Genomic DNA, 11652 nt, shown 5'->3' on the forward strand with positions numbered 1-11652 from the left:
TGTTAGGAATATTGGTGAGATAAAAATTTATTTTTACTTGACATTATGGCATCATGTGTAAATATTGAATTGGATTTGTGTGGAGATTACATGGAATCCCGAGATTTTTAATATTTTTTTTTTTAATAATCTTTATCTTTCAATTTCTTTTATTACATTTTAACTTTTATTTTTAGTTTTAGTTTTATTTTTGCATTTTTTTATTTTAGTTTTATTTTTAGTTTCATTTTTGCATTTACCTGTATTCATTTATATATTTTTTTTTTCTTTTTTTCTTTTCTCATTTGTTCTAGATATTTTTATTTATTTATTTATATGTAACATTTTGAAATTCATTTGATTATAGTATTAATTTATTTTATAGTTCACACTCAATGCAATTATTCATAAGAAAAAGTGTAGGCTGTATATATATATGTATTTATTATAAAGATCATACAGCGTGGCGAAAAAAAAAAAAAACACACACCAAATATATAAACTAAAGAATAACATTTGTTTATTCCTGCTAAATCGTCAATAGCAGACTCTCAGTATTTAACAGCACTGCACATAAGGGCTACAAGAAAATGGCGCTGGAGACTATAAAAGGAGTCATTACATGGTGTTCATCCAATCATATCCCCCGGACGAAGCCACGTGACCCTGTGCCGCAACGCGTTGGGGAGGGGCACTGACGTCACCACGTACCCGGACTCCTATGCACGGCGAGTACAGGAAGTATGTGTCCACACGCCGTTCAGGCTGGACACATCACACACCAAAAGCGTTTTTTTTTTTTTATATCTGTAAGTGCAAAATTGGCACCAATAAATTCTTATGCTCACCAAGGATAAGGCACTATTCCTTTCTCTTTTTTCTCTGGCAATACGCTGAGTAACAGGGAGAAAGTATACAACAACTGTTGGAGGGAAGACCTTACCCAGGATCTATTTACAGCAGAATAGTAGGAGCAAAGAGGAGAACCATTCAGTTTGCTACTTATAGAAGAACACACCAAGTAACTCATTTTATTTTGAGCATTTTTATCTGGAATTATGTGAACAGTTAATTTGCAGTGAATAGTCCCACCCTGATGGGATCAAATACATGATTGGATCTTCAACTATATTGGACATTTATGAATTATTAATTTTAAGTATATATATATATATATATATATATATATATATATATTTATTAATCAATTTTAATTATATACATTTTTATATTTTTGATTATTTTATTTATATAATTTGGATCGTTTTTTTTTTGTTTTTTTTTTCTTCATAATTGATGTATTATATATCTCTACAATAATGAGTTGCACATTTTATATTTTTATATTTTGAAAATTAAGGGCAATTATTTATTATTTAATTACTGAATTAATATTTGTTAAAAATTGATTTTATTTATTTATTCACGGTTATAATATAAGGGCACGGCACCATTTTTACTTTCAATTTGTTATTTTCAGTATATTTAATGAGAATATAGCTAGGAGCTCGCGAACTTATCCTAGACTAAATATTTATAGTGGCTCACAGGATATTTCCATCAGAATTAGGTTTGGCCCTCCGCAACAGTTCCAGATTGTCTTTATATGAAATCTCCCACCACAAAATGTCCTCAGCCAATGACAGGTGATGACGCCATTTTTATTTTCCTGCTATCAATGGCCAACCCGGTCCCACAGTTCATCCATGTCTTTGGTGACCTCTGACCTCCTTATGATGAAGATCAGCCATGGAGTATATCTGAGGTGTATTTCAGGGGGTGCTTCTTCCCCACATGAGAGCTGGGATGTCCAGCAACATTCAACACCTCCAGGGTTGTGTGGGACCCCAGGAAGACAGGACTTCTGTGAGGAACATTTCCCTCACTCAGGATAGGAACTTGACTTCTCCCTCGTGTGAGATCGCTGATGTACAGGAAGACAGGACTTCAGTGAGGAACATTTCCCTCACTCAGGACAGGAACGTGACTTCTCCTTTATGTGAGATCTCTGATGTACAGAAAGACAGGACTTCAGGGAGGAACATTTCCCTCACTCAGGACAGGAATGTGACTTCTCCCCCATGTGAGATCTCTGATGTACAGGAAGACAGGACTTCAGTGACCAACAATTCTCTCACTCAGGACAGGGAAGTGGCTTCTCGCTCGATGTTTGGAAAGATTGGACTTGTCTGAAAAACATTTCCCGCACTCAGAACAAGAATACGGCTTCTCCCCCGTGTGCAATCTCTGATGTGTGTAAAGATTGGACTTCCTTGAAAAACATTTCCCGCACTCAGGACAGGAATACGGCTTCTCCCCCGTATGACATCTCTGATGTCTGTAAAGATCGGACTTTTGTGAAAAACATTTCCCACAGTCAGGACAGGAAAATGGCTTCTTCCCCGTGTGCAGTCTCTGATGTTTGACAAGATCTGATTTCTCTAAAAAACATTTCCCGCACTCAGTACAGGAATACGGCTTCTCCCCTGAGTGCGATCTCTGATGTGTGTAAAGATGAGACCTATGAGAAAAACATTTATCCCACCCAGGGCAGGAATACGGCTTCTCCCCCGTGTGAGATCTTTCATGAACAATAAGACTGAATTTAAAACAGAAACATTTCCCGCACTCAGTACAGGAGAACCTCTTGTCTGTTGGAAGGCTGGCCTGGTCCCGAACAGTCTGAGGGTCCTCAGAATACAAGGAATCCGATGTTTCATCTACACTGGGTGGTGCCAGATGGACATTGGAGGGAGCCAGGTTTTCTCCTGGACTATACTGTGTGATGTCCTCATCTTCTACTTTCCAGTCTGGAGACAAAGTGAGACAATCCTCGAAGGTTTTCCACATCTCCCGGCCATGGACTAAAAGACAAAGAAGATTACTAGACAGCTGATTGGTTCCCCCAAACCAGGACTCCGCCCACATCAGGCAGCCTGGTCTCTGAGAAGCTTACAAGGTAAATGGTTCCTCCTGAGCTCCAGGCTCTTGTCAGACAGAGAGATCCAATGAGAACTTTATCATCTGATCAATCAGTGAGCAGTATGGGTGGAGGAATGGAATTAGTGTTGATGACCCACCTGTGCTGATCTCTGTAGGAGTGTCCTCCTCTATAAATGTCCCCGTTATTCCATCCTCCTCCATAGACTGCTGATCATCCCTCACATACGCCTCTTCTTCTTCTGATTTCACCTTAAATTCTATATCGATTGGATCTCCACTCTACATCAAGAGAAGGATTGGAAATATAAGCTCTAATGATGTGAGACCACAAAGACCAACATCATCTTCTATGATCTCTACATCTCCATGCATCACTTTATGTTCTAGATGTTCCTCCATACCAACCTTGTAATGGTGAGGGACAGTGTGACCTTCCTGTATGGAATCCCGGGAACACAGAGGACGGGGACATCTCTCTGCTGGGTTCCCATGACTGGATCCATCTGTAGGAAACACACACACTGACTGAATCCATTGTTTCTGTGTGTTTATCAGATGATGGGGTATCTAGGTGGAGCCTCCGTACTGCTCTCCTTTCCAATAAAGTCTCCTCTTACCCGGTGATGTGAGGGGCAGCAGATTGTCCATCATGACGTCCTTGTAGAGGTCCTTGTGTCCTTCTAAATACTCCCACTCCTCCATGGAGAAATAGACAGTGACACCCTGACACCTTATAGGAACCTGACACACACAATGATACAGTCACCATCCAGACACATCCCTTGTCTGTTACTGGAGAATGTCCCAGAATTCCCGGCACCGCTCACCTCTCCTGTCAGCAGCTCCATCATCTTCTTGGTGACTTCTAGAATCTTCTGCATGTTGTGTGTCTCAGGGTTTAGGGAGTCACATGGAGGCACTGTGATGGTCATATGATCACCTGACTTCAGAAGAGGAAATCTCTGTATTGAGGAACCAATAGGAACATCATGTTAGACTCCCAGAATCCTCCTCACCTCTCTGGTCAGGTCTGTGTTTTATTAATAGAGATGAGAGTAATGTCATGTGACCTCCCAGAATCCTCCTCACCTCTCTGGTCAGGTCTGTGTGATGTCATGTGACCTCCTGGAATCCTCCTCACCTCTCGGGTCAGGTCTGTGTGATGTCATGTGACCTCCCAGATTCCTCCTCACCTCTCCGGTCAGGTCTGTGTTTTATTATTAGAGATGAGAGTAATGTCATGTGACCTCCCAGAATCCTCCTCACCTCTCCAGTCAGGTCTGTGTGATGTCATGTGACCTCCCAGAATCCTCCTCACCTCTCCGGTCAGGTCTGTGTTTTATTAATAGAGATAAGAGTGATGTCATGTGACCTCCCAGAATCCTCCTCACCTCTCCGGTCAGCAGGTAGATGATCTCCAGGGTGAGGTTTAGTATCCTCTCGGTCATGTGACTCCGGTCCTCCTCCATCCTCAGTGATGTGGTCATGTGATCTATGCGGGTTTCTCTGTAGACGGGTAGTGGAGAATCATCTGGACTGTATTGGTTGTACAATATTCGGATGGGGATATAAGGGGGGGGGGGGGGGTAATAGTGAGCAGATGTGAATTGGAAGAAGTAAATTGGATTACCTATAAACAATATCTGCATAATAACACATCCAGCAAATCTGAATGTACATTCTTTTTATGGAAACTGTAAAAATAAAGTCCACTCCAAGGGTTAGATGGTCATTTAGGTGTCGGGAACCTGGAAAAGCACTCTTACGTCATCGATCATCCACTTCCACAGGCTCCTCTGGTCCCTGCAGCCTCTCCTCCCTTGTGCTCTGGCAGTCGCAGGTTCTTTGATGTCATCAAAAGCCAATGCAGATCCCATAGCCCTTCATTGGTTAGTCCCCTGCTGGATCATAGAGGAGTAGAGGAGCGTGATGACAGCCAAGGAGCAAAGGTAAGTGAAAGTGGTTTTCCTTGTTACCATACCAACCACCTACCCCTTGGACTGGGGCTGCCCCCGTAATAAAAGGGTTAAATGCTCAGGTCTTCAGTTTAGGTCAGCCGGGGGTAACGGCCCCGGAAGTGTTCACCCTGAGCTTGACAAATGTGCGGCCAATAGCTCCCTATAGGACAGCAGTGTAGAGATGACAGGTCCTCTTTAAGGAGACATCAGGAGTCTTTTAGACCCCCAACCTCATCTATGGACCCCGGTGAAGCTGATGAAGTATAGATCAGGATTATAGAACGTCTTCTCTGTCCTCAGTGACCGGGGAATGACGGCTCTGAGCCTGGAAGTGATGACATTCCCGTCTCTTCTGGGTTCATTCACCGGAGGGGAGATCCAAGAACTTACCACCCTCCACTCCGTCCGCCATGCCGGTCCCTGGCCTGCAGGAAGGGCTGAGGAGACTGGAGGATATGGCAGAGGAGCGGGAGAGGGGTCGGTATTTTTGGTGGAAAGGTGTGGAAGTGGACATTTCAGTCCAATTCGAATCCCATCCCCCATTATAGGAGACGGCAGAGGTGAGAAGGTGACATCTCCACAATGAGGAGAATGTTCTGGCCCCGGAAGTGGGGGAATGTTCTGCCCCTGAAGGGGTTAATCTGGGTTCCCACACTATATATGTGTGTATCATCATCTGCTGGAGATAAAAGACGTCACAGTGACTATGGAGGAAGAGGACGGACGTGACGGGGGAGGAAGAGGACGGACGTGACAGGGGAGGAAGAGGACAGGCGTGACGGGGGAGGAAGAGGACAGACGCGACGGTGAAGGAAGAGGACGGGCGCGACGATGGAGGAAGAGGACGGGCGCGACGGTGGAGGAAGAGGACGGGCGCGACGGTGGAGGAAGAGGACGGGCGCGACGGTGGAGGAAGAGGACGGACGCGACAGTGGAAGAAGAGGACGGACGCGACGGTGGAAGAAGAGGACGGACGCGACGGTGGAGGAAGAGGACGGGCGCGACGGTGGATGAAGAGGACGGGCGCGACGGTGGATGAAGAGGACGGGCGCGACGGTGGATGAAGAGGACGGGCGCGACGGTGGATGAAGAGGACGGGCGTGACGGTGGAGGAAGAGGACGGACGTGACGGTGGAGGGAGAGGACGGGTGTGACAATGGAGGAAGAGGACAGACATGACGGTGGAAGAGGACGGACATCACGATGGTGGAAGAGGACGGACATCACGATGGAGGAAGAGGACGGACGTGACGGTGGAGGAAAAGGATGGACGTGACAATGGAGGAAGAGGACAGACGTCACGGGGGGTTACTGAGTGTAAATAAAATTAGGATCTTATTACCACTTCCAGCAATGTCTCCTCTGTATTGTACCTCAGGGAACTTCCTGTCTGTCCTTGACATCACTTCCTGTCTGTACCTGACATCACTTCCTGTCTTCCATAGAGACTTCCTGTCTGGGTAGAAGTAAGATCCCCACCTTGTGGAGCTCAGAGGAAATGCAGCCCCGAGAAGCGTCTGGTAGTGTGACCCCGGCCTTGAGGGGTCACCTCCACTTCCACCAAGGGGGACAGAAATGGATGACTGCCTAGTCCAGCATTTCTCCGACAGGGTTCCTCCAAAGGTTTCTAGGGGTTCTTCCAAAGGGTTCTAGGGGTTCCTTCAGCAATGAACAATTCCTGTCTCTCAGTAACCACTGACATCAATAATCTGTAAGGGGGGCAGTCTTCCCACTGATGACCATGTAAGAATATCCTCCCCCCACTGACCACTGATATAAGGGGGTCCTTCTCCCATCAGTCACCAATGTAAGGGACCGCTACACTGACCACTGATATAAGGGGGTCCTTCTCCCATCGGTCACCAATGAAAGGGACCACTACACTGACCACTGATATAAGGGGGTCCTTCTCCCATCGGTCACCAATGTAGGGACCACTACACTGACCACTAGAGAAGAGTTCTGGGTTTGGTTGTCGGGATGAGTGGACAATTTGAACCAATCCTTGGCTGTCCCCGTTCCGTTTGTCAGGAGCCGATCACATAAAGAAGAGACATTTCCACATCTATAGATAGCAGCTTCCCGCTGTCCCTGGTGCCTGAGGAAGCCATGGATGCTTGCAGTGGCCACATCCCCAGGAATCAGTGATGTCATTGGGGGTCTCTGCCATGTAAGGAAGGGGGTGGGGACAGCAGTGACATCACTGGCCAAATATGCCCACTGGTCACATTTGGGTAAGAGGGTCACCACCATCTCCGTCCCTTCACATAGAGGATGACAGCATAGAGATCTACTGTCCAATACTATTTACCCCAAACTCTTTCATGTGGGGGAAGGTATATGAGCCCCCCTAATTATTAAAGGGGGTTTCCAGAATCCAGTTTGACCTCCACCCACAGATTCCCAAAGCCACCAGCCAAGGTGCTTTGTCCAGGAAAATCCCTCCCTGGTATAGTGACCCTCCCATGTTGTGAGCATGTGGCCTGGTATGGTTCAGGGGTGGGGGCACACTACATCCCACCTCTGCACCCCGTATGGTGGGCTGTACACCATATACTCCAGATTGCCGCACTCTGGGCCAATATTCAAGGTTGTGAAGGCTTTTCATGGGTCACCTAGGAGCAACGTTCATCGCCATCGCACCGGCACACACCATTTATATCGTTCAATAAACTTTTTATTATCATTTTACATTTACCAAGATTGCAAATCATAGAATCAGGAAATAGTAAAGGCAGAAATCCGATTGGTCTGGTAAATCCCATGTCTGGAATTTGAAGGTGGAGTCATTATTGATCGGCGTACAATACACGTGTTCCATTATTATAACAAGATCCCGACATAGACAATGGGGTGGAGGGGGGGAAATAAAACCGGAAGCTCTCTTCTGTGGTCACACTCTAAACCAGGGGTGTCAAACTGGAGGTCCTCCAGCTGTTGTGAAACTGCAAATCCCATCATGCCTCTAGGTGGAAGTGGCGTTAAAGAGTGTGACCAATGGTGTGATGTAACTCCTGAGACTGAGCCCTGAGTGGTTGAACTTTGGCGCCAAGTTTGAAAAGCTTGAATCCATTAAATTATAGCGATGTTTTATACAGTGATGGTCTGAAGCATGCAGGGTGACCCTCTTATCTGCCCAGAATGCTGGACTGTATATAAGGTCCATTCTTTACCCCTCATGGTGGGCCTACACATAAGGCATCTTCAGGGACTGGGTTCCTCAGCAATGGACCACCACCCTTGCCCTGGACAACTCAACACTCTCCACCAAGTGCCACAATGAGCGCCTCATGCTGGATCCAATGCCTGATGCAACATTACAGGGCACTCCCGGAGAGCGGGGGTCTGTACCGAGACCGAGGTTGTACCCATCCCCATACACTGCTGCTGTGTAGACCAGGGGTGCTCCTCCATCTGTTGCGAAACTACAAGTCCCATCATGCCTCTGCCTTTGGGAGTCATGCTTGTAACTGTCAATCTTGCAATGCCTCATGGGACTTGTAGTTTGGCAACAACTGGAGGAACGCCAGTTTGAGACCCATGTTCTAAACATTAGAGCGCCCCCTAGCAGCAGCCTGGTGATAACATCGCTGGGAGGTCCATTCATTAAGCTGCTCCATACTTCCCGTCTTAATATAAATGTCTCCTGACATCTCGGGTCTCTTCAGAAATAATCTGCATAGCAATTCACCCGGTGAATGCGCATGAACATTCCTTCTGTGTGAATAGGGAATAGACGAATGTTCTTAGGTTATGTGCCAAACTGGTCGAATGTTTTCCATTGTTCTAAAATGTAAAACACCATAAGATGGTGCTAATTCCTATGACATTTAGTGCCATCTATCTCGCCGGAGTTTCCTGGGCTTACTGTTAGCCGTGGCCGAGCCGAGAAACGATCCGACACTGAAATGAAAGACTGTATGGTCTTCGATTGCCACCATCATGTCGAGGATCTCCACCATCATGCCGAAGATCTCCACCATCATGCCGAGAATCTTTACCATCATGCCGAGGATCTCCGCCATCATGCCGAGGATCTCCGCCATCATGCCGAGGATCTTTACCATCATGGTGAGGATCTCCACCATCATGCCAAGGATCTCCACCATCATGCCGAGGATCTCCACTATCATGCCGAGGATATCCACCATCATGCCGACGATCTTTACCATCATGCCGAGGATATCCACCATCATGCCGAGGATATCCACCATCATGCCGAGGATCTCTACCATCATGCCGAGGATCTCCACCATCATGGCGAGGATCTCTACCATCATGCAGAGGATCTCTACCATCATGCCGAGGATATCCACCATCATGTCGAGGATCGCCACCATCATGCCGAAGATCTCCACCATCATGCCGAGAATCTCTACCATCATGCCGAAGATCTCCGCCATCATGCCGAGGATCTCCGCCATTATGCCGAAGATCTCCATCATCATGCCTAGGATCGCCACCATAATGCAGAGGATCTCCACCATCATGCCGAGGATCTTTACTATCATGGCGAGGATCTCCACCATCATGTCAAGGATCTCCACCATCATGTCGAGGATCTCTACCATCATGCCGAGGATCTCTACCATCATGCCGAGGATCTCTACCATCATGCTGAGGATCTGTACCATCATGCTGAGGATATCCACCATCATGCCGAGGATATCTACCGTCATGCCGAGGATATCCAACACCATGCCGTGGATATCCACCATCATGCCGAAGATCGCCACCATCATGCCGAAGAGCTCCACCATCATGCCGAGAATCTCTACCATCATGCCGAAGATCTCCGCCATCATGCCGAGGATCTCCGCCATCATGCCGAGGATCTCCGCCATCATGCCGAGGATCTCCGCCATCATGCCGAGGATCTCCGCCATCATGCCTAAGATCGCCACCATAATGCCGAGGATCTCCACCATCATGCCGAGGATCTCCGCCATCGTGCCGAGGATCTTTACCATCATGCTGAGGATCTTCATCATCATGCCTAGGATCGCCACCATAATGCAGAAGATCTCCACCATCATGCCGAGAATCTCCAACATCATACCAAGGATCTCCACCATCATGCCGAGGATCTACACCATCATGCCGAAGATATCCACCATCATACCGAGGATCTCCACCATCATGCCGAGGATCTCCACCATCATGCAGAAGATCTCCACCATCATGCCGAGGATATCCACCATCATGCCGAGGATCTCCACTATCATGCTGAAGATCTCCACCATCATGCCGAGGATCTTTACCATCATGCCGAGGATATCCACCATCATGCCGAGGATATCCACCATCATGCCGAGGATCTCTACCATCATGCCGAGGATCTCCACCATCATGGCGAGGATCTCTACCATCATGCAGAGGATCTCTACCATCATGCCGAGGATATCCACCATCATGCCGAGGATCGCCACCATCATGCCGAGAATCTCTACCATCATGCCGAAGATCTCCGCCATCATGCCGAGGATCTCCGCCATTATGCCGAAGATCTCCATCATCATGCCTAGGATCGCCACCATAATGCAGAGGATCTCCACCATCATGCCGAGGATCTTTACTATCATGGCGAGGATCTCCACCATCATGTCAAGGATCTTCACCATCATGTCGAGGATCTCTACCATCATGCCGAGGATCTCTACCATCATGCCGAGGATCTCTACCATCATGCCGAGGATCTGTACCATCATGCTGAGGATATCCACCATCATGCCGAGGATATCTACCGTCATGCCGAGGATATCCAACATCATGCCGTGGATATCCACCATCATGCCGAAGATCGCCACCATCATGCCGAAGAGCTCCACCATGATGCCGAGAATCTCTACCATCATGCCGAAGATCTCCGCCATCATGCCGAGGATCTCCGCCATCATGCCTAAGATCGCCACCATAATGCCGAGGATCTCCACCATCATGCCGAGGATCTCCGCCATCGTGCCGAGGATCTTTACCATCATGCCGAGGATCTTCATCATCATGCCTAGGATCGCCACCATAATGCAGAAGATCTCCACCATCATGCCGAGAATCTCCAACATCATACCAAGGATCTCCACCATCATGCCGAGGATCTACACCATCATGCCGAAGATATCCACCATCATACCGAGGATCTCCACCATCATGCCGAGGATCTCCACCACCATGCAGAAGATCTCCACCATCATGCCGAGGATATCCACCATCATGCCGAGGATCTCCACTATCATGCTGAAGATCTCCACCATCATGCCGAGGATCTTTACCATCATGCCGAGGATATCCACCATCATGCCGAGGATATCCACCATCATGCCGAGGATCTCTACCATCATGCCGAGGATCTCCACCATCATGGCGAGGATCTCTACCATAATGCCGAAGATCTCCGCCATCATGCCGAGGATCTCCGCCATTATGCCGAAGATCTCCATCATCATGCCTAGGATCGCCACCATAATGCAGAGGATCTCCACCATCATGCCGAGGATCTTTACTATCATGGCGAGGATCTCCACCATCATGTCAAGGATCTTCACCATCATGTCGAGGATCTCTACCATCATGCCGAGGATCTCTACCATCATGCCGAGGATCTCTACCATCATGCCGAGGATCTGTACCATCATGCTGAGGATATCCACCATCATGCCGAGGATATCTACCGTCATGCCGAGGATATCCAACATCATGCCGTGGATATCCACCATAATGCCGAAGATCGCCACCATCATGCCGAAGAGCTCCACCATGATGCCGAGAATCTCTA

General features: G+C 47.5%; 1 protein-coding gene across 2 annotated transcripts; it reads right to left on the reverse strand.

Annotated features, from left to right (window-relative positions):
* Positions 1–1619: 1619 nt before the first annotated feature.
* On the reverse strand, positions 1620–6525 carry LOC149443135 (gastrula zinc finger protein XlCGF66.1-like). Of its 2 annotated transcripts, XM_089655882.1 has the most exons (7): positions 6223–6525; positions 4314–4458; positions 3750–3884; positions 3540–3663; positions 3328–3425; positions 3060–3201; positions 1620–2843 (listed from the first exon to the last, which is right to left on the reverse strand). In XM_089655882.1, the coding sequence occupies exons 2-7, from the start codon at positions 4407–4409 to the stop codon at positions 2095–2097; spliced, it is 1344 nt and encodes a 447-aa protein (XP_089512008.1). In that variant the 5' UTR covers positions 4410–4458; positions 6223–6525; the 3' UTR covers positions 1620–2094. The 2 variants fall into 2 exon arrangements, with proteins under 2 accessions (XP_089512008.1, XP_089512007.1); XM_089655881.1 differs by lacking the exon at positions 6223–6525 and having other exon boundaries at positions 4314–5661.
* Between the last annotated feature and the right edge of the window lie 5127 nt (positions 6526–11652).

This window comes from Staurois parvus, unplaced genomic scaffold, assembly GCF_062004578.1.
Source record: "Staurois parvus isolate SC_StPar_1 unplaced genomic scaffold, SC_StPar_1.0 ptg000874l, whole genome shotgun sequence".
NCBI lineage: Eukaryota > Metazoa > Chordata > Amphibia > Anura > Ranidae > Staurois > Staurois parvus.